At 37.3% G+C, this 24,841-nt stretch overlaps 1 protein-coding gene across 35 annotated transcripts in view; it reads right to left on the bottom strand.

Annotated features, from left to right (window-relative positions):
* Positions 1-24,841, bottom strand: part of CAMK2D (calcium/calmodulin dependent protein kinase II delta) — a 308,632-nt gene that overhangs the window by 219,138 nt on the left and 64,653 nt on the right. For 2 of the 35 annotated variants that reach the window (XM_037001130.2, XM_073237128.1), the window contains exon 3: positions 13,378-13,433. The exons of 32 other annotated variants lie outside the window; for them this stretch is intronic. In XM_037001130.2, the coding sequence (XP_036857025.1) occupies positions 13,378-13,433 (56 nt within the window). Of the gene's footprint in view, positions 1-13,377; positions 13,434-20,823; positions 20,891-24,841 lie in introns of all 35 variants that reach the window. One more of the 35 variants, XM_073237132.1, reaches the window with a different exon arrangement.

Here is a 24,841-nt window from a genome sequence, read left to right as displayed (position 1 = left end):
GAACTTGAACCCACCTCCTGCCTTTATACCAAATCTACACCTACACACAGAGTAATTCATCTTGAGGAAGAATCAGTCACTCAGTGAGCACCTTCTGCACCACCACAAGGAACAGAAAGACAGAAGTGGCAGGAGACATGGAGACAGTAACCGAGAGAACCTCATCCCCAGCGCAATAACCCACTGTGGGGAGGGATATTGCCAAGGGACTGGGATGCAGGTTCCCTGCCCTGGGACATAGTAAAAAAACCACACATTAAAGTGCATCTACTATAAGTGAAAAACCTAATTTATACAACTAGAGCATCCAGCATTTGGTGGGGGAATAGCTGGAACTCTCTCAAATTGGAGGTCTGGTGAGCACCATTGTTTGCACTCCTTCCCCACACTGACAATGATGCAGCGAGCAGGGTTAGGGTGCACACACCAATTTCAGACTTGGTCTAGACAGCTACGCAGCCCCCACTCACAGCCAGATGTGTCAGCTGCAAAGCACATTTAGGCCACAGCTCCTCTAGAGGAACAGAGCTAAGAGTCAATCACCCCCGACCCTGAGAGAGTGCACCCTGGCACTGCTGCCCTGCAGGTACTCACCCAGCAGCTATGCAGCCAGATACACTGCATACCAGAGCCTCTGCTGCACCTCAGACTTGGAGCCAGTAACTTGAGGGGCAAGGGTGGGAGATTTCTGGAGGCTGTGCCTGAGCCAGTGGCTGCACTGTAGCTAAGTAGCTGGTCACTGTCCAACCTTGGAGAGTACACCTCAGCAACTCCTGTACTGCAGGTATGGAGCTGGGAGCTGCAGAAGCTCACACCTGGACCTACTGCCTCCCAGCCAGCCCGCTGGTATCCACTCAGAAGCCCTTCTGATTAGACTCCTCCAACTACATACCCTGAGAGCCCTGACACCAGGATACACCTAGCTCATGCTTACTAGGCCTCCAGCCAATCATCCAAAACCACCAGGCACACAGTCAAGCCAGGGGGCCTTCCCTATGCAAGTTCAACTCTCCAAGACTGGGAGAGGCAGCCTTTTCTACTAATTCAACAGAATCAAGAACAGAAAGTGAAACAAAATGAAGAGACAGAGGAATATGCTTGAAACAAAAGAACATGACAAAACTAGTAAAAGAACACTAGAAGGAATCAACAGCAGGAATCAATCATGCAGAAGAATGGATCAGCAACTTGGAAGGCAGAGCAATGGAAAGTACTCAAGCTGAAGAGCAGAAAGAAGAAAGAAAAAAAAAGGAATGAGGACAGGATAAGGGAGCTCTAGAACAATATCAAATGCCCAAGCATTTGCATGAAAGAGTTCCAGAAGGAGAAGAGAGAGAAAGAAAGGAGTAGAAAACTTATTTGAAGAAATAATACCTGAAAACTTCCCTAACCTAGGGAAGAAAACAGACATGCAGGTCCAGGAAGCAGAGAGAGACCCATACAACATAAGCCCAAAGAGGTCCACATGAAGACACATCATAATTAAAGTGACAAAGATAAAAGACAAAGAGAAAATATTAAAAGTAGCGAGAGAAAAGCAATGAGTTAAGGGAAACCCCATAAGGCTATCAGCTGACTTTTCAGCACTGACTCTGCAGTCTGGAAGGGTGGCATGATATGTTCAAAGTGCTGAAAGGGAGAAACTTCTAATGAAGGATGCTCTACCCAGCAAGGTTATCATTTAGAATGGAAGGAGAGATAAAGAGCTTCACAGATAAACACAAGTTAAAAGTTTTCCACCTCTAAGCAGGCCTTACAAGAAATGTTAAAGGGACTTCTTTTAGAGGAAAAGACAAGACTCTAAACAAGAAGAAAACTATGAAAGTGAAAATTTCACTGGTAAAAGCAACCATATACCAAGACCCTCATATATTCCTGGTGGGATTGAAAATTGGTGCATCCACTATGGAAAGAAGTATGGAGGTTTCCTCAAAAAACTAAAATAGAAGTACTATATGACCCAGCAATTCCACTTTTGGGAGTCTATCCAAAGAAAACATAATCATTTATTCAACAAGATATATGCACCCCTATATTTATTGCAATATTATTTACAACAGCCAAGATATTGCAGCAACTGTCCATCAATAGAGAAGTGGATGAAGAAGATGTGGTGCACATACACAATGAAACATTACTCAGCCACAAAAAAGAAATCTTGCCATTTTTGACAACATGGATAGACTTAGAGACTATTTGCTAAGTGAACTAAGTCAGTCAGAGAAAGATGAATACCATATGGTTTCTTATATGTGGAATCAGAAAAACAAAACAAATGAACAGAACAGAAATAGACTCATAAACACAGAGAACAGATGGTTGGTAACCATGGTAGGGGGGTGGGGCTGCGTGAAACAGATAAAGGGGATAAAGAGGTACAAACTTCAATTACACTATAAATTAGTCACATGGATGGAAGTATAGATAGGGAATATAACTCATAAGATTGTACTATCTTTGTATTGTGACAGATGGTAATTACACTATGATGAGCATTTAGTAATGTATATAATTGATGAATCAGTTGTTTATCTGAAACCATTATAATATTGTATATAAGCTACATATCAATAAAAAATTTTTTTTAGTACTGATGTTTTCATGAGTTTTCTCTCTGATAAACAACTTTGCTGACTTTTTCTTCCATACAATCACGTAACTTAAGCAATCTCCTATGACGCATAAGGCATTCTGTACTCTCCCACTGGAGCATGTTTTGCCATCCCAAAGATGATGACAGAACTAAAGTTTTCATGAAAACCAGACTTTAGCCATAATAGAAATGCACATCACTTGGTGTACTTCACATTCAACATCAAGCTCACAACTTTAGAGGGAGCAGGCAGGTGAGGAGGCGTGATCAAGCATCTATTATTACCAAAAGCACATTTCTGTATTTTTCCTGCTGAAGAGATGAATTAGGTTTACATTTAAAATTTCCTCTTTTAATTCAGTTGGCAATAAAAAAATAATACATCCTAACTCATTATTCCCAGTTCTTACAACTACAATAAAAGGCAAAGACAGATTATAAATCACAAGGCATCCATAATACTGGTTTTTCACGATTTGAAGATTTTCTTTTATTACCTGCAAATCCTGCAGCTCGTGTAAAACCAGCTTCATTAATCATTTAGTATTTATTAAAGTAATCAAGCTATAATAGCTTGGCTTTATTTTTCCTTTGAAGTCCAAGTCTACACTGTTATATGAATAAAAATATGATCTTTCAGGCTATAATCTTGTCAGGTTTGATAAGGTACATGGTGTCAGCAATATATATGGTTGAAGACCTACCATATAAACAATGCCATAAGGAAAACATATTATCGCTCAGTTTTGACATGTAACCAGTAGGAAACAGCATTACCGAGTACAGAGACTGGTGGATTTTAAAATAGCTTCTGAGAATTTTGAGAAAAAGTAATTATTTCTTCCCAGCTTTAAGATACTGTTAGATACTTTATTAACTAAAATAAGGTAAAAAATGTGAACTCGGACCTAATGAAGTAAATTCTTCACTCTCTTACCAAATCTTTAATCTTCGTGCAGAATAACTCTGATCACAAATGGAAATTAAAGTGCTAGCCCTAAGTCACTTAGGAAATCAAGATTATAAAAATATAAAATAATCACAAATAAACTAGCAGAGAGAACCTACAAGAGATTTCTGAATAAAAGTACAATCTTTAGTGCATGGATTCTGGAGCACTATAATATGGCTAATCAGAGGTCCTATTCCTAAATGGTTTGGAATTACATTCTGAATATCTTTCTTGTTAGAGAAATTGCTTCTAGCTAAATGAGGCAATCGTCGAGTAGGGTTATAGGTCCTGTCCATTTAAGTAGGCGACACTGAAAACCACACTGTAAGATAGAAGGAGCTATTTAAAGGGTCACTTCATTACAAAACCTGAGCATGATGTGCATGGATTTAAAGCTGTTATATTTACTTATCAAAAGAATATTTAGTCAGATTCTATAACTATACAGGATGATGTTTCCCTTTCATGGTAATGTAGAGTTACATGTATGTGCTAAGAGTTCATGTATATTAATTTAGAAGTGAAGCCTCTGATTATTTTTTTCTGTGTGGAAGTTCATACAAATGTTAAATTCTGAATTATGTCAATCCAACCTCAATTCTATATGGACTGGAACTATGGTTTATTATTTCTTTTTTATGGAAAACCTTTTCTCTCCTCATTTTTTTAACTCCCATCACATGGAAAGTGAAGCAGGCCTCTGCATCATTCTACCTTCCTTCTGCAGCTCCATCCGTGGAAGAAGATGAAATTGTCCACTAGTGACAGAGAAATAAAGGTCCATAATGGAACTTCCTGACTTTGTATAACCTTACACACAGGGACAACCCAGAGGGATGGAAAAATCTCAGGCTGCAGAGCAGACAAGAGTTGTTATCTGGTTCTACCAATTACTACTAGGTGGGAGAAAAATTGCCCTGACTGCTTCAAAAGATTCATCTACAACAGTGGGCATAAAATATCTAGCACCAGTCACTGTATCTGGAACAAAGGAGGTACTCAATAAATTATAGTATCATTATTATCATTACTAATAACCAATTTAATTTTAAAAGAACTAAATTCCTAAAATATACATTAAAAAGTATATTAGTCCCATCAAATATTATTCATTTCACATGTACTCTAATATACTATAAAAATAACTCTTTTTTAGAAATTCATGATTATGCTACTCAGGCCATTCATTGTTAATAGTGGGAGAATCACCATGTGACTAGAAAAAGACAAATCAATACAGTAAAATTTGGACAAAAACTTAAGAGTTACTTATCTTTATGGTATACTCTAAATACCTCAAAAATAAAATACAGGAAAATTTTTTATTTGAGCGTAAAATTTTTAAGCAAATTAAATTGATCAGTTTTATATATAAACTAGCAATATTCTTTTATTCATCCATTCTACACATTGAAAATGAATGGTATTCTAATATGCAATATTGTTTCAAAGAGAACTTCTGGATAATATATTTATCCTATTCCCTAGGATTGTAAACAAATAGTGAAATTTGATGGCACCATTTTATGCTGTCCTACAGGAGAAATATTCTCTCTCTTCCACCACAATAATGGCATTCATTGAGAGATACATTGTATTTGCTATGAAAATAATGCTTTACATAAAATTATGTAAATGTAAAACAAAGTATCTTATAAGGCTTCTGTTTAGTAGAGATTTAAACAAGGACACAACACGGTATAGACCTTTCCAAATTTCAAATAATAGGGAACATCAGCTTGTATAAATACTTTTATAATATAAATCTGATTATATAGATTATCTACAAACCAAGTAAGTAATGAGGAGAGGGAAGCACTCTGGACCTACGAAGACTCTCAGGAGATTCTCTGAGTAAACCTCTCCCTAGTTCTAGGTGATGGGCTGAGGGAATTTGAACTGAGCTTTTATCCTCTGGGAGGCGAAGCAGGAGCATAACAGTGCAGAACTCAGGCACAGGGCATATAATGGTGAGAAGGAGACTCTTGTTGGAGTGCAGATTTCCTCTAGATGATAAGCACCCGGTGAATTAGCCAGCTCTCCTCCCAGGTTCACAGCCTCTGATGGTGTTGCCCTCTTCCTCTTTCAGGGGTGCGTCTGCTTGCCTGTGTGTCTAACATCTGCTAACATGGTGGCATCACTCGCTGCATGTTCTAGGGCAGAGAAGTTGTACTGGGAGGGTCCCCAGAGGAGTGTGTCAGGAGGAGCATACCAGGAAGCATGAGAATAGGAGGGTGACAGCCAGGACAAGGACCCACAGCAGACCACAGTCAAGGCCTGCCCACAGCAGGGGCCCAGACTTTCGAAGATGACATTTAGATCACAAGGTGTCCAACCAAGAATTCACACAGAACCCTTAGATGATGGTCCATAGTACCATTTTAAGCTGTTACATCTCAAGTGGTTGTTAATATCATAAAAAACAAGCTCTTACATAAACAAGTTACAAGGATATTCATTATTTATCATTCATATTCATCATTATATCTATTAAGCATTAAAGATATTCCTATTTACCTATGTCATTAACCTCTTTATCTCAATAACTGAATCCATACCAAGTTTTTAGAAATTTCCACAATTTGGTTTATATAGTACTCTCCCCTAGCTGTAATTTTACTTGTGATTTTGGAAGAATTTGCCACACAATCCCTTTTTTGTGTTTAGGCAGAACAGAGCTAAGTCACTTGAGACACTTAGTATTAAAATCTTTCAAACTTATTACCTAGGGACTAAAAGGACCCAGAGTGGAAACAAAACATACTAAAGATAAATAATATATGTTTTACTATTTTTTCCAGAGACCCAGATGATTTTTTAAAGGCAGTTGCATAGTAACAGGAGAGAGCATTTACTTCAGGGATTTTGCTCTTCTTTTTAAATGTTTCTTATTGTTGTAAACATATTTTGCCATTCTTATGTTTTTCTAATAAATGACACAGAATTTATTAAAAACATGAAAAGTATAAAACACATGGTTTTCCACTGACATTTTTCCTTACCTAGTTTAATATTACATTAAAAATAGAGATATAAGAATAACTTTGGATAATAATTTAGAAGAATGAAGGAAATAAATGTAAGATGGATTTTTATGGTTCTTTAAGTATGCAGAACATTCAGTTATTCATTTCTCTGTGAATGAGTTTCCCTCAATGGCAACTGTGAAGTTAACAAAGCTTAAACTTCAGGGCCTCTCAGATGCACGGGATCTTAGTTATATAATTGTATGTTTTTATGAAGCTTGCAAAACAAGATGTTTTAACACAAGCAGTTGAGATCATTATTTTGGCCCCCCACTTCTTCCCCTCCATCATCCAGTGATACTGGAGTGGCCATGAACATTTTTATTTTTGAGATCTAGCTGGGAGAAGTTGAGTTGATGATACAATTTAGTTTGGATTTAATGAAACCACTGCTGATTCACAGTCACTTTTGGTTATTGCAGTGTTATCTCAAGTCATCCCAAAGTAGGAATGCTTCTAGAAATTCACCAACCTCTCAGCCCGCCATGGAGTGAGGTGATGTTCCAGAGGTGGTATCATGATACGAATTCATACTACAGGTCGCCCCACAAGTGTGTGCTAGAGGAGGAAGATCAACACTTACTTTTGCTATTTTTTGGAATTATGTTGTGCTTTGCAATATCTGGAAGCTTCTTGAAATTTATAATTTCTTATGACTATTTTCATTCTAAATATATATGTATATATATTTACTTTTGAGTTTAATTTTGCATTTGTGATTTTGTTTTCTTTTCCTTAGAATCCTCCAAATTACATAAAGTTCAGGCCTTACTGAACCTGGACCCACACTCCTTATTATACTTAAGAAAAAAAGTAGAAGATAATTATTTAACTTCTAAACATAAAAAAAAATAATAATAATAAAACGCTTCACAAAATTTGTGATACTAACTTTCTTTCTTAAGTAAATAGGCACTTATTTATATTGCTAAAAATAGTCATTAAAAAGCCATATATAGCTTATATTGTATCAGTCATGAGTGACCAACCATAGCAAAAAGAACATCAAGTTGAAAGTGAAAGGGCAAAAAAAAAATGACTTCCATTAAGAGCAAAATGGAGCAAATCTTATAAATGTGAAAAACTATGCTTATTACTCTCCTATGAGAATACTATAAATGTGAGATTTTTTTTCTTTATATTTAGGGGGAAAAAAAATTCCTGTATCAGAGATGATACTTACATGTATTTATTATTAACATAGTTATTAAGCATTTTATTAATCAGACATAAGGACATTAATGTTTTGGAAGATAACATAACTTATTCCAGTATAGCCACTCATGTACTGGTAATTAAACTGGAAATTATGGCTTTCAATAATAATTGAAATACTCCTTCAAATTGGAGAAGGAACTGTCATTTATTGAACTGTATTCGCCAAGTTAAAAAAATCCAAGACTCTTAAAGTCTTGCCTCTACATAATTATATATTCCTTTAAACACATTTTGTGGATGCTTTCATTTCCTATGTGCACATGTGTGTGCACACACACACACATACACATGTGGTTTAATGTGGCCACCTAAAAATAAATGAAAAAAAAAACCACTACTGAAACAAGATATTAAAATGGAAGTGTCTATTTGGCTGAAATCCTGCAGGCTGAAAACAAAAGACTTGTCAGGTACAGGGTACTAAAAGCATATATCCAGTACTTCTCAAGAGGTCAGTCAAGGCCATTCTACCATCATGAAGCCACTGCTCGCTTCCAGCTGCACAGGAGTCAGTAATGAAAACATCAAGGTGGGCTGCTCTGGACAGAGACCTCAGAACATTTGGCATCTCCCCACTCCCACGTTGGAAAGGAGTTTACAGAGGGTACCAAAGAGAGGGAGGGAAGAGGTGTCTGAGAGAAATATTTGAAGAGGTATATCCCTTGGAGTTTGAGAAAAATAAGAATAGCTACCTATTTTAAACCTGACTCTAGTGGTATGAAACTGTGCCTAAGCTAGTTGCCCTTGAACTGCAAAGTAAATCAGGCTCTATTGTGATCAGGCTGCACATCCTCCAGTGGCGAGACAAAGATGCATATGTTCATGAAACCAGATGGGCACCCCAAGGAGGGACAGCTTTTCTTACTAGGGACAACTCCCAAGAGGACCACCCAATGTGATGGTCTCAAAAGAATGTGATATTGAGGCAATGCTATCCCAAACGAAGGGTGGAATTCCAGAAGCTAGAAAGGTAGTTAAAAACATCCAGGCCGGGAGGCATGGCCATCATCTGTATAAACTGTCGTGGAGATCCCTAGGAGGAACTGTCTAAAAACCCACAAAAACGTCCCACGAGTCAGCAGTTGTGTGTGCATGCTGCAGACAGAAACAGTGCCAGTGAAATCAGCCTCGTCTTGAAGAGCTACAAATAGCAGCCAGTGAACAGGAGAGGAAGGAGGTGACCAGGAGTTTTGGGTGCACAACCCTCCCTGTTGCACAGAGGTGCTCAAGCCTGAAAGAGGCTGGCCTGGCACTGAGGAGAACTTTTAAACCATATTACACTGGTAGAACTTTTTAATTTCTGAAGTGAGACTGTGCTTCTGATTAAAAGGAACTGCAAAGCTCTGAGATCTGACCATGACTTCATCAAGGGCAGGAGTGAGTATGTACAGCGGGTTTGAGGGAGCTAAGGATGGGTAAGTTCAGCGGGATGCAAATGATATGATTATAGTGTTTTAATACAATAGGCATAGATATAAATACTTGCTGTAACAAATCTGTAACAGTCTAGCATTTGAATTTACTCAGTATTATTGTTTCCTTCACATCACTTTCTTCAGCTTTCAGAGTTCCATGTTCAATTTCCTTTGGGAGCAGAGCTCTGATGAACAGTCTGGGTAGATTACATTAGAGCACCTTTTAAATATGCTTGTGTACTTTCCAATCACCTAAAATTTTTCTAGGTACTTTACACTTTAGGAGTGTGTCATCTAAATCATGATGCATCTGAAATGCAGGTTAAAATTCCCTGGACTTAAGAGAGTAGCATTCTTACTTCTTTTCATTTTAAATGTCATCCATCATCATTCATTGGAAATGAATAGTTATCTTTTACCTAGAATGCTCTATCTCAAGTAAGTGCTGTATCATTTAGAACATGTATTTGGTATGGGCATGGCATTACAAACTGGGGCAGCTCTAAAGCCAGAGCTTTTTGCAATCTTGCCTGGCCCAATGCCCATAGTTAACACAAAGGCATATTAAATGCCATCTGAATTGACTGTGATTCCTTCTAACCTTGGAAAGAGGAAGATGTTTGCTTCTTTGTAGCAAACTTGAAGCCCTCCAGCAAAAATCTGTCCTGGACTGACATATGAAATTAACTTCTATGCCCACATGACATGAAAAGACCCACTGCCCTGCTGCTAAGTGTCTGTCTGTAAAGTGACACTGAAAACAAGTTCTTATTTGTGTTAATCCACAGGTATTATCAGAATCAAAACAAGGCACCCGAACAGCTGGAAAGGGAGCAGGGGAAGCCCTGGGAGCTTTTTTGGTTTGTTTTTTCACAGTTAAAAGAAGTCAATGGCTACTTCTCCCCAGGGAATAAAACACCAGTGGCACTAGGGAGAAACCCACACCTTCTGTTCCTTACAACCTGAGACTCTGGAAATTCTGCCAAGTGACCTGGAAATATGGGACTGTGACCAGAGGCCTTTGAAAAGAGCATCCTACAGTAGTTTCTCGTAGTAGAATCAAATATGCAGCTGTAGTCCACCCTGCATATTCCATCCTTGACAACTCAACTATCTCCTACACAATGAGTCTCCTCCCTTTCACACAACCCAATTTCTGATTTGTTCTGTACTTGTCCTTGTTTTACCTTCCCCTTTACCCTAATACTATTTTTAAAAATCCTACTGTAAAAATTATAGACTTCAACTGGAAAATATATATAGGACACATTTCAGTTAAAGAAATAAATATAATTCTAAAGTGCTACTACCCAAATATACCATCATTTACATTTTGATGCATGTCCTGTCAGTCTTTTCCTTTGCATATACAATAACATTCTGCTTTTGACTTTGAAAGCTTACATACTTTTGAAACTGTCTGAATCCCTCAGGCAATTGCTTAGTACAGAGAGACTGCTTGACTGGCTAAACAAATGAATGAGTGATAAAAACTTACAAACCTGAATTTGGGGAGGGGTTGGAAGATCCTTTCCAGATAAAATATACCCTAATCATATTGCAGGATGCCTCTCCATGCAAATTCTGTCATAAGGATGTGCTTAATTGGCTCCTCAAAATATCTGCCTAAGTGGTAACATTCTCATGGAATCAGAGGAAATCTAATTACTCTGATTAAAAAGTTTACTTTGAAAGAAAAAACCTGAGACTACCATGTAAATAATGTACATAACAAAGGTAACTGTAGTCACAGAAGTAAAATGCCATATAAAGTTTATAAAACTTGCAGGCGTGCATGAAAATAAAAGCAGTGAAACCTTTCATCTAAAATAGCAGTGCTACTTCATCCATAATTTATCACTATGCTTTATTCATCAATATCTACCCCTCGTCTAAGTCAAGAAGAGCTAAACAGGTTTTACACAAGTGATTAAGATACAATTCCTGTCATCTTGGAATTTGCAACTCATATGGGGATCTGACTTTTATATATCTATATACTGGCCAAAATATAATGAAAATATGGAAAAAAAATTACTCAAAATCCAGGCTATCTCTATCATACAAACCAGTCAAGTCTTATAAAAAGTTTATTTGGCTTAAGTGGTTCTCCTTCCTGCCTTTTCCATTCAATCTAGTGTATTTATTAAAGCCTCGGCACCAAGCCAGTCTCCCACTTTACCCAAAGCCTGCCAATATGTTGGCTCACTTCAACAAACATATGGATAACTGGTCCAACACAGCCTCTCAGTTTCTTGACCTCTTCGTCGCCAGTGATTTTTATTTCTAGGCCATTTCAGTCACCACTCTTGTGATCATACCTTGAAACCTGGTCATCCTCCTCCAGAATCAGGAAGTTAAAAATCCCAATCTCCAATCACCAACTGCTCACTTTTCTAATCGTTTGTACAGTGTCTCACAGGCAACTTTTTTTCAAACCATCAGGACCACCAGTCCACTGACTACTCCACTTTTCCCAATTTCTAAGTCCTTTTATTTACTTTCCTCCACATCCCTATGCATTCTCTCCTCCAGCCATTCTCAAATGTGCCCTGAATTCTCCCATCTCAGAACCTCTGTGCTTGATGGAACACTCACTCCTCTCTGTCTGATTTAAACCTAGTCACCCTTCATATTATAAAACAAAAGTTTTCTCTTGAAAGAAGCCATTTCTAACATGCTCCAATCCCCTATTATTGGCTCTCACACAGACAGAGCACAAGTTCTGCTTCACAGTTAAGTGCCACATTTGGGTTTTTTTAATTCAGTTATAAGATGTTTTTAAAAGATATATCTCTTCAATAAACTGTAACATGTAGGACAACAGGATCTGTTGATTTTCTGTTCACCATTTTATATCCTACACCTAAGACAGTGCCTGGCACATACAAATAAGCAATGAATATTTATCAAATGAATTCATGAACAGGAAAAAAAATGGTACAGACAGGAAAGTAAAAGTAAAAAAGAATGGAGACTACTCTTGATACAACTAGGCTTCCTTCGTTCTCCAGGGGGCCACGGAGATAATGAGCATAACCTGGTCAATCAATTCAAGGCTGCTGTTAAGAGTGCAACAAGACAAAACCACCTGAATAGGAAGGCCATGTGCCCCCAGCACTGGCCACTGGGTGAGAACTCAACCTAGATTCTAGAAAATTCAATGCTTGGTGGGTTGAAAAAAACGGCATTACTCGCTAGATTATCAGAAAGCTAAAATCAAGTTTCTCATATATAATAAATGTACAATATGTATATTTACATATATCAAATGTTACATATTTATATATTAAGTATATAATATATATAAATAATATATAATATTTCTACATTTATATATATTAAATGTATGTTGTATATTTATTAACTATGATTATAATTATATATATGTGTGTGTTTATATATTACATATAAACACACACACATATATACATATAAATCTGAACTCTGAGCTATAGTATAAACACACACACATATATACATATAAATCTGAACTCTGAGCTATAGGCCTTGAATTACAGAGAATAATCAGTCAAGTAAAACTAGCCTCATATACACAGAGAAAAAAGTGGCTTTTTGTGGTGGCAGAATACATACAAATCTGAAGGAGATATGTTAATAGTGTTATATAGGAAATCTAGATAAATCTGCATAAAAGGGTAGTAGCATCTTGATTTAAACTTCAAAGATCAACCAAAATTGTTTTTTTAAAATTGCTATGAATAACAGCTAATTGATAGAATAATTATCATGAAAGTAAAGATTTTAAAAGCTATGGTAAAAACTTCAAACCATTCCATTTCTATGATTCTATACTTGGTTCCAAGATTCCTAAAAGTCTAGGTGTAAGCAAAATACATCTAACCCAAGGGCATCTCCCTAGCCTGAAATTTTAAAAAACTTTTAGTTAGGTATAAAGCATGAATATAAAATTGTGTGCCATAAGTATATTGTAAAAATGATATGCCGTAAGTATATTGTGCAATGGTCTTTTGCAAAATGAACACACCTATGTAACGAACACCCAGATCAAAAAACATAGCCAGCCCTCAGCAGCCCTTTGTTACCTGCCCCTATCTCTCACAACAGGGTAACCACTATCCTGACTTTTAATACGTAGTTTAGCTTGTTCTGGTACTTTACATAAAAGGTATAATATTGTATATACTGTACCTTGTTTTATTTCATCCCTGGAACACACTGCATTCACATAATACTTCTTTGGTGGTCTGGTGTAGCAAGGTCATTAAGAGGTGAAAATTTGTTAAAATGGATGAATGGGTAGATGAGAAAACAAATAAAGTGTGAAAAGTTGTTAATGCTCAAGAGCTAATTAAAATTATAAAGGCCTAGTATAACTTATATAATTTATTTCATGACTATAACATAAAAAAATAATGAGTAAAACCAAAAGCAGTTTAGGCTTATTAATATACATACGTCAGAATTTACTCTCTTAAGCTTCTTCTCTACTAATATATACCATTTTTTAAACACTTGCTTCTCCCATGTCCCCTTTCTTTAACTCTTCTCTAGTGTCTGCCTTCCAGACTACAACATATTTCCCAATCTCTACTCTTCTGTTCTGTGTTAAAAAGTCAACAATCACATAAAAGAAAAAAGAGAAATACCACATGATATTCCTTAACCACAGATGGGGAGAAATCAAATTTTTTAGAAGTTACATAACCGAGTTTTGACAACTCTTATTTCAAAATGCATATTAAAAAAATTAAGCCAAATCTATAAATGTAAATTTGAAGTAAAAGTGGAAACAAGGAAACAGTCCTCCATTACAATATAAAATCAGTTTCTTAGAAAGAACATACATTCTTTATAATGCAATTGATTTCATAGGAGCTGTCAGACTTACTAGTATTTTAGGACAAAGATAGCCAAATCCCAATCACTTAGGAAGAAATAAAGAAATGAGAGAGAAGGAAGGGAAGACCTCTGTTACACTCAAAATGGTGTATTTGAACACTAGCTAAAAACATTTTAAAGTATGTACATCGAATGCATACTGGAAAGAGTTACAAAATTTGCTGTATGATCTTTCTTTCCAAAGACTGATGAAAGTCAAACAAACAGTTAATGAATATTTATTTAAGGATAAAGAATAGTGATTTAAAAAAAAACACTATGCATGCTATGCATGCCACTAATAGAACTAAGAACTTTATCTGCTAAAGGTTTCATGTCCAGTGGAAAAATCCTATACAATCCTATACAAAATTCTATCACAAACTTAATAGGGACTGAATTTTTCCTTTTTGGGTGTGCATTGTTCTACTATGAAATGTTATTTCCAAATTAATGGACTACAGAATATGACACAATCCTATTATAAAGAAGTCGATTCATCTATGGCTTGAGAAATTCCCTTCTACTAGTCCTATTTTCTCATTATAGTTAAGTTCTTGTCACTAGTCAGATTACAAAGTAGAGCTGAGAATGAGTATAGGGCGCAAGACATTTACAGGGCTCAATATTTGTAAAGAAGGGGAAAGAAAGAATATCAGGCAGAGGGAGAAACTGAATTGTGGTGCAAACCCAACAAAGCCTCAGCCACTGGACCCTGGGAGAGCCTGCGCTCTGCAGCCAAGGCCACCCTGACTGCCTGAGGCTCTGCTGCCTGCCTGCCTCCCTTCCCACAGCAAGGCATTCCTCGGATTGGACAGGAATGGCCTATCTCAGAGTCTGCCACCACCCCTTAATAGCACATGAGCTTAAAAGAAAATATTGTTGAACAGGCTCAAGAAGCTGGGTGGGACAAGAGAAACAAAAGGACAGATGAATTAGAGCTAGTGTAGGGTAGGTTCCCTCAGGGAATTATCTGCCTGGACTACTGCCTTTATAGATGAGGACACCAAGACCTGCAGAGGTTGGATCCGCCTGGTTACGCAGCACTAGAAGAAAAAGAAATATTCTTTGTGTCATGGGAAAACCTGCCCTTAGCCTGAGTGTGGGTGATTCCTGTTAGGACACGGAGTGACAGCTCCAGCCTGTGCAGGGACCTAAGACCCACGAAGGCCTCCTAGTGATAGGTCTTATTTATGGAGCGCCTTCCTCTGGGGCAGCGCTGGGCAGGTGGCCGGCATGGTCTAATTCATCTTCACCATCTCCCTTGGAGAAAGGAAGGACACAAAGAGTGTTACCCTATATTAAGAGTCAGAGAGAATGAAGCACAAAATTTATTTCTTTAATATTCCCATAATCATTCCATAAATTAAGGAAATACCAGTAGAAGATGAGGCATCAGCTCCTGTTGACTGTATTTACTAAAGCAAATACTTAGTTTTATTGCTAGCTGTATTTAAGCTTAAGTTGTATGTCCTCTCTTTCCTTCTTCCCATCATGTATGATACTTCTACATTAAACATGAAAAATGAGATATACTGATACTCTATTTGTAGTGCAAAGATAGTAACATGGGCAATTCTAATCATTTGGTAGCTAAGGAAACTTCAAGATTGTTCTGAGAAACAAAATCTGATCTCAAATTTACCCTAAGTTTGTTCCAAGATAGAGATACAAGTGATCATATATTGAGGGGCAAAAATCATATATAAATACCTTGCTAGCCCCATTTAATCAAACCCTCCACTGAGACTTACATGATAATTGAAATATGCATAAATCTTTTACTTATATGACTTCTGCTTAAAATATGCCAAATGACACATCCAATATAAAAGACTCCATACACAAAAGTAAATTCAAAATGGATCAAAGACCTGAATGTAAGTCATGAAACTATAAAACTCTTAGAAAAAAACATAGGCAAAAATCTCTTGGACATAAACATGAGCAACTTCATGAACATAACTCCCCGGGCAAGGGAAACAAATGCAAAAATGAACAAGTGGGACTATATCAAGCTGAAAGCTTCTGTACAGCAAAGGACAGCACCAATAGAACAAAAAGGCATCCTACAGTATGGGAGAATATATTCATAAATGACAGATCCGATAAAGGGTTGACATCCAAAATATATAAAGAGCTCACGCACCTCAACAAACAAAAAGCAAATAATCCAATTAAAAAATGCGCAGAGGAGATGAACAGACAGTTAAAAAAAAAAAGGCATTTCAAAACCCTTTTCCAGTTTGATATTTTCTTAGTTCTGTAATTCCAGTATGTTTGTTTTCCTAGCTCAAGGGAGATCTGAAGTTAAAACTGAAATTCTCAACCAAGTGAAAAAAGTATGGGATATAGAAGCAGTGGGCCCCAGCTTGAATCCTGCTCTGCCACTTGCTGTCTGGGGCAACTGCTAATTGCCGAGCTTCCTTTTCTGTGCCTTCATGATGGAAGACAACACAGGGTACTTGCAAGAATTAGATTACATACATGGAACCTTCCATCACAAAATATGAACTAACTGTTTCAGATGTTTTGCTATAAGAGGAAGAACAATATATTTTATTATGTTAAGTTTTCTCTTACTAAGTTCTAAATGTAAATTGCTTTAAAAACAGAATAAGATATGAGGGAATTATACACTTAGATTTTTATGAATTCAATTAAAATAGTGGTTTTATTAATTTCCCTAAATTGCATATTCTTTCACCATTTTGATTCATTTTCAAAATGTGTAAGTTTTAAAATTCAAATGCCTAATTTATGTCAATGTATTGAGACTTCAACTTCTAGTCCAACACTGAATAAAATTACAGTGCAATTATGAGTAGACCAGGCTGTTTTCTTATATCCTTTATCCTCCTCTACTCCATCTCAAGTGACTAGAATCCTCATATAATCTCCAACTTTCATCCTCTATTTTGCTGAAATGATGAAAAAGTCTTCAATTTGACATTTATCTTATTTAAAATAAGAAATTGTATCATTTTACTATTTAGTAAACAAGAAAAGAGTCCCTCTACTATTATTAAAGTAAATGTTTTAATTCTAACATTCTTCAATTAAGTCAAATTGAGTCATCAAAGTTTTGCTGGATCAAAGAACAGCTCAAGTACATAGTGCTACGACTATAAAAACCTTAACTGAATTCACTGTTTTTCTGAGAGAAATAAAAGGCTCTTAATTTCACCATGTTCAAATCACCTGTCAGTTTCCCTAAATACACTTGGAGTCAGATGATATATAATCAAGAAAACAAAATGAAAGAGGTACTAGGGAATTAGTTAATGCTCATCCAACATCAGGAAAGTGACTTTCTAAATTGAAGTGAACAGAAGAATGAGGAGCAAAATATTTTAAACACATCTCATATGTGTTATTTTACCCCATTCACGACTTTTGATTGGCAATCTCAACTTCAAAAAATGAGCTATATGCACTACTTTTTTCCCACCCACCTCTTATCATACACAGACGACAGAAACAATTTTAAGTGGGTGTAATGGTTTGGTTTCAGGCATTTCAAAATCCTCCACCATCTGTACAGGGAACTCTGACTGCAATCTGGGCAGGGCCCCTCAGTGCAGCACCCAGGACATGGCAGCATGCTCGAGGGTTGAGTCTGGCTACCAGATGGTCACATGAAATCAGCAGTGGGGACATGGTAGTCGGTGAAAAGCATGTGACACAATTCCTCATGAACAGAGGTTTGCAGCCAGATTCACGTTGCCTCTACCTTCTTGCATTTTGAGGATGCAAACTGATTCAATGTTGAATTCAATTAAATATTGACATTATTTCCTGAGTGCCAACTATGAATCGGGCAGTGTGCTAAGGGTATAACAATCAGGAAAACAGATGCCTGACATCAAGAAGCCCTTCAGGTGAAAAAGGAAAAACAGATAGAAAACCATAAATGATAGGAGGACCAGAACAGTTACCTATTAAGTATTGTGCGAACACAGGTGAAAGGGAAAACAATTTTAGCACAACACATAAAAGAAGTGAAGTTTGACCTGGGCTTTGAGGAATAAATATGGATTTCCCAGTTAGACAATGATAAAGTAAATTCTAAATTCAAAAGAAAAATTTGGATTGTTTGAATTAGAACAAATAGTCTAATGTATCTGACTATGGACAATGACCTCAAACATGAGCAGGGGAGAAATTTACAGAGCTAACAAATTAATCCTATGCTAACTAGTCAGGACATCTTGCTAAAGAGAATGTGGGTTTAAATAAGAAGGGTGAGATAACAAGTTTTTGTTTGCAAGGCGGTATGTTATCGTGGTTAAGTGTATGGCTTCTAGAGTTAGAATGCCTAGGTTCAAAAATCAGCTCTACCACTTAGAAGGCTTGAGGTCTAGGGCAAGCTCCTTGACCTCTCCATGCCTCAGTTTCTTCTATAAAATGAGGATACTAATAGTATCTCAATACATAGTTGTTGAGAGATGTATACATAAAACCAGAACAGTGTCCGGCATATAGTAAGCAATGCAAAAGTGCTGACTATTATTATTTTAGAAAAATAAAATTAATGATATTATGGAGTATGGAACCAGTGAAGGAAAGATTATAGGCAAGGATTTCATTTAGGAGGCTAATGAAATTGCATCTGTAAAAAACTGAGTGTATCTGTGAAACAATTTTCTGTGTAGACTTCCAAATAGAATAACCATGTATCATATAAATTCACACATACTCCAAAATATATATACATTTAAAAAGTTGCTATTCATACACTCCAAGTAAGGTGTGTGTGTGTGTGTCTAAATTTTAGGAAAACTAATAAAAATGCCAGATTATAGATTATAAATACAAATCTACTCCCTATAGTCTACCTGCTAGGTATTGCATGTATAATTATAATTTAAGTTTTAGTAACATGGAAAGTAGATGACTGAAAAAAATTAATAATTGTTTCACTGTATATTAGGGACTTGTTCAAAATGAGGGACAAGGAAGATTATGCATCTCTTCCAAGACACCCTTCTAGTCCTAGTGTCAAAGCTCAGCAGGAATAGAGGAAGCACACTGCTTCCCATATCTTTCTGCCAAGAAAGCCCCATTTACTGTAAAAGCTCCAGAAATCTTTAACAAAAGAACTCCATTTAAAGTCCCCAAATTCTGTTTCTCAAAAAATAATATTACTCTATAGTCTAGAAACAACATCCAGGCCTCAAAGTGCTATACTGTCATTACTTCTAAAAATAAACTGAGTAGATCAAAGTCTTGAGGTCAGTTTCAAATAATGCACTGCAGCAGCTGTACAAGCAGTAGCTCCACTCCACCCTCTGCAGACAGTGCTTCCCCAAAAGGACAAGCCTGCTTTTCCTAAGCTCTGCTGCTCACCCCTGCAGAGAGCTGGCAGCAGTTAACTGGTCACACCTCCAAGACGGAAGAGGCTGAGCAAAGCCCCTCATTCTTTATTGATTGCCTTTATTAAGGCCCCCTGAGAGAGCAAACCAATGAAAGGAGAGATTCTCCAACTCCAGCAGCTTTTCCAAATGGAATCTCAACCTATGTCCTAGGATTCTGTAAATGATGTTGTGGACCTGATGTCATGTGCAGGAGCCCTAAAACCACCATACATTATATGCATATGAACAGATGCATGTAACTTGTTCCATATTTTACAAGGAAGCTCATAAGCCTACAGAGGATAGTAGGCTATGTACTATGTCTCTAAATTATAAAAATAAACAAAAATAGGTAAAAAGTGTTGAGTAAAGACATTTTAATTTTATGTCAATGTAGTCATGAAAATCATCCACTTATTAATATAAATAATATATATCTTTGAGAACAAGGAGACATATACAGTTGATTAATACTTCCTCATAATTTTTTTAAAATTATAATTTAAAAAGGATAAATTACACAAATGAATAATCAATGAATGCCAAGTCACTAAAATGTACTTGATGCTAAACAATGTCTGTGATACTAATATTTAAAATGACTTTTGTTTTGAAGGTAATGGGAAAAACTTAGCTAAATATTTTCAAATAACAAGTCTAAATAATTGAAATTTATCTCTATGAAAAGGCACCATCTGGTATACCTCTGTACTATTAGTCTCTGCACATTTTCTCAATGCTCTGTAAAAATATCTAAACAATGGTACTAAAGAGAACACTTTACCTCTCATTTTTTGCTAATGACAAAACTGCCAAAACCTTGTTATTTTTCTAAATGCTGTAATGATTTAACATTTCTTTGGGATCTCTAAATTCTTTAAAAGAGGATTCTTATTACACTCTTGATGTGTTTTCTTTTAAACTTAAGAAAGAAATACAAAGCTTATTTCTGGAATCATTTTCTTCACCAAGTAATTAGGAATTTGGGGAATTAAATCCACAAAAATTTTGAGCCACAGTCCATGTATGTGGAGTCCTGTAATGTTTTATATTTTAAATGATTTAAATATATTTTAAATATGATCATTGAGAAAAAAAGATTTCAGCCCTGATTTCTCAATAAGAGAACCATTCTCAAACATCTTAGTCTGAGATTTTATGCCACAACTTTTAATGCAAACGTATTAAGTCCCTTTGCAAGTTTTCAATACATGTGCATATAATATGCACACCAGACTGCTCAAATGATTAACACTTAAAGCTACCTTTAAAAAAATAACATCAGTGGAGGGGAACAAAAAAAGAAGTTTCAGAAAACAAAAAAAAATTAATGGATGTAAATTTCCCAGAAGGGGAAAAAATTAGATTATGTATATAATAGAATGTTTGCAAAATTCACCTGGAAAATAGCCAGGAGCACTGGTGTTCTCTTCTTTGCATCTGCTTCTACTGTGAACTTTCCTAAACTGAGCACAGGAAATTATTAAAATTATTAATAATCTTAATCCCAGGTAATCTGTTATAAATCATTACTTAGCTATGATCAACAGTTAGAAAACCCCTAGCAGTATAATGTCCACACAAATTAATGATATATAAATGTTTCTTCATTGAATAAACATCAATTGGCCTTATATGTCATTTTATGTGGTCTGTGGTCACAAACCATCTCCATAAGAGCAAGCCAGCTCATTAATCAAATCAAATTCAAGTGGTTTAACCAACAAAAGGTTGATAGCCTAAAAACCTCAGTCCCTTTATCAGGAGAACCAGTGACTATTGTCTATTGCCATCCAAAGCAGCACGAGGCAAGTTAAGTGGATCTCTCCTTTACATTATGTGTATCTGCCAACCATGTGCCCTTCACAAGGTTGTCTGCATGTTCTCAGAATTTCAGCAGCAAAGCAACCTTATTCAAAAGAGCTTAGAAGCTCTGGGGAGAGGAAGGTTACATTCTCCTTTCAAATCATGCCCAGTCTTTAAATACATGAGAATAAACTACTTTCCAGTTAAATGACATGGTTTCTGTTACATGTACTTGACATTAGAAATAGCATAGTAAACCATCTATTTTTACAATCATCTTCCCTATGTAGATGTTTCTAAAATCTCCAAACATCTCCAGCTGCCAGAGGTTCCTCTTCATAGGACATCCTAGGAGGTGCTTCAGAAACATCCCCCTCAGAACAGGGCCCTCCTCTTCTAGTTCCTGCTGCCCAAACTGGCTCCTTCACTTTTTATGACTCTGTGGGGACAGTGGAACTTTCTGATCAGGATTCCCACCTAGCCTTAATTCCTATATACACACCCATTGTGTATATAAGAGCCTGTTTACACATTTATGGGATGTTTATCAGCTACAGATCTGCTGGCTGGTTGTAGGAGTGCCAGCCCAGGAGAGGTGGGGAGAGGAAACATTCACTCTCTCCTCCCCTCAGTTCTAGCATGTAATGATCAGGCATCTGCCAGTCACCAGAGACCCACCCACAGAGTTCCTCCCAGAGGGTGGGAGCAGGGAGCTTGTTATACTACCAGGAGCATGGGGCAGGAGCCGTGGATCCCTAGTGCCCCTTGAGGATTAAGGTCATGCTGGGCAGTAGCACCTACAGCCAGCCTGGGGAGCATGTGTGAGCCAACCACATGTATTGAGCTGTCTGTGACAGCCGTGGGAATAAAAGTGGTGCCCCTTTTACCCCCAGCTTCTTGCCCTTGCCTTTATTTGGTCTCACTACATTCATAGAGAACTTGGCCAGGTGGGGAACCCCCTCCTCCAGAGCTACAACTTCACTTTCCTTCACTCATGTATTCTGTCATGGAACCGTCAACTTTCTGATCCTGAAATGTCTTTCAAACACATCTCATCCTTGCCGTCCAACTTCTGCTGCCCTAAGCCACATCATCGCTTCCTCTCTGGACATTTATGATGGATTTCTAATGCTGTCCTCGGTCTCTTTCAAAATTGCATCTATACAAAAAAGTGACCATGGAAGAAATAAAGGGCAAAAACAGGTTGACATACAAAGCAGGATGAACACATCTGAAAAAAATAGTTAAAAGGATAAATGACAATAAACAAAGAGAGATGAGAAGATGGAAAGAAGACTCCTCCCCAGTCCTGACTGCCTTCCTGTCCTCCTTCAGCCCCACCCTGAATGAGAACAAAACTGTTTGACACAGAATCCCCTCCATTCCAAGTTGTCTTTAAAACACACAAGTATACACATAAATGTCAACGACAGAATTTTCTGTGTGTGCATGTAACAGGGTCTGCTGTCATTATGATTATTTATCAAGTGTTTAAAAATGTAAATGTAAAAAGTGTTCTGAAAAACAGGCAGAACCCTCAATATCAAACACTTCCGTGGTGTGATATAAGCGGTACCCCTCCCCCCCCTTCAGGATCAAGGCATTTGAGCTAAGGTAACATTTGCTCAAAGGCCTGAATGATGAGAAGGAGCTACCTTCACTTAAGGAGAAACGTTATCTTAAGCTGGAATACTGTGGTGAGGTAAGGGGTAACATGGGAAAACATCCATGTACAAATGACTAAAGGAAGCCAGATCAAAAATAATCAGTTGAGTTCCTAAGCTGCTGGGATCATTTGAGGTGGTTGGATCTCCGCTGAGTCTTTCTGGCATTTTGGGCTGCCTCAGCTAGAGAAAGCAACCTCAGAGTCATGCCTGCATCTACTGATGGCCTATGCACAGGTAAAAAGACCTGGCCTCCTTGCCTAAGGATGAGACAATTTTGAAAGGCCAATCCCACTCTGGAGTCTATCAGAAGATAGACTGAGGCTTCTCTTGGGATGTGTTACTATTCCAACTCCTGACTCTTCCCAGTTCACCGTTTTCACGTCCTCACATGTTGATCCTGAGATAAGTCCCGAATAACTTTCCTTCCTGCAAATGTGCACCTTGGAGTACTTCGAGGAACTCAACCTAAGACTCAAGGCCTATAGTTCCACATAAACCAATTCCTCCCTATCTCTTCAAGCTCATTTCATGCCACTCTTCTTTTGCTCATTATACTCCAGATACACGGCTTTTTCTTTTCCTCCATCATGCCCTTACGCTTGTCTCAGAGACTCTGCACCTCTTTTTCCTCTGCTTTAGATGTTCTTCCCTTGGCTTTTTCGATGATAGCTCCTTCTCATCATTCTGGCCTCTGCTCAAGTGTTACCAGAACAACTTTTCTATCTACTACTCTTTCCCAAACAGCCCCACTATCATGCCATTAATCTGAATCAGATCACCCTATTTATTACCTTCATAGCACTTAGCACAATCTAAAATCATCCTATGTGTTTATTTGATTACTTGCTTAAAAGAAATTTCCTACCATTCTTTCACTCCAAATGAAGGCAGGGAACTTATCTTGTTCACCACTATTTCTTCAAAGTCTAGAAAGAGTGCCAAGCACATAATGGATGCTCAATATCAACTGAGTGGATCGCAAAGCTACTGCACAAGCATTAGCATTAGCTTCAATTGGAATACCACAGTGGGGGTAGGGGTGACATGGGAGAATGTCCATGTGCCAAAGATAAAAGGAAACCAGATCAAGAATGATAATAAGATGAACCAAAAGTAGCTAAACCAAAGAAAAGAGTACAACCTTACAAAGTTCAAAATGTGATGACCAAGCAAAACAACAGAAAATTCTGGTACATGGTTAACATGATTTATAATTCACCTCCAATGCAACCACACCCCCATATTGAAGCTATAGTGAATATCAGTATGAGTCCCAAATTCATACTGGTGAAAGTGTGGAGAAAATTCTGAGAAGAGAACAAAAGTTCACATGTCTACAACCCCTGCCATCCTGACCAATAGAATATCTCATCTTAATTTCTACATCTAGATTTAAGAATATCTCATCTTAATTTCTACATCTAGATTTAAGAATCTAGAATTCTTAAATTCTCCACCCAGCAAGGAATCTGTGCAGTAAGGTTCCAGGAAGATGGTTAAGGAGGTGATTTGTGAAGTAAAGGAAGATTATTTTACTGCACAAAATAAGTTATTACAAGCACAAAGTGAAAGAAGAGAGGGGATGCAAATTCAACAGTCCAAGCAGGTTTATTGCTGAGCCTAAGAGGGCCCCTTCTGTCCTGGCCAGCAGAACAAAGGAAAGAGAGGGTCTCTAACAGGCCAAGAGGCTTTTCATGGCCAGGGCTTTAGCGGGCTCTTTGAGAGGAGGGATCAGGGGAAAGGTGGGCTTGTGGCTTGCTGATGTGTCTTCTGGAGAATGCTTGTAGCCTAGGGAAGATGACACCTAGGTCTCTCTGCTGGTGGGTGGGCTTATTTGAAAGGCGGTATTCAGGTCTGGATTCCATCACAAAGTAGTTAAGATTCACAATTGTCTTGGGATTTATAACACAGAATGTTTCTTAAGAGAGTACTCTGCATTCACAA

The sequence above is a fragment of the Manis javanica genome, chromosome 5 (genome assembly GCF_040802235.1).
Source record: "Manis javanica isolate MJ-LG chromosome 5, MJ_LKY, whole genome shotgun sequence".
In the NCBI taxonomy this organism is placed as follows: Eukaryota; Metazoa; Chordata; class Mammalia; order Pholidota; family Manidae; genus Manis; species Manis javanica.
The sequence above is the reverse complement of the archived record's forward strand: the minus strand, read 5'-3'. Positions and strand labels throughout refer to the sequence as shown.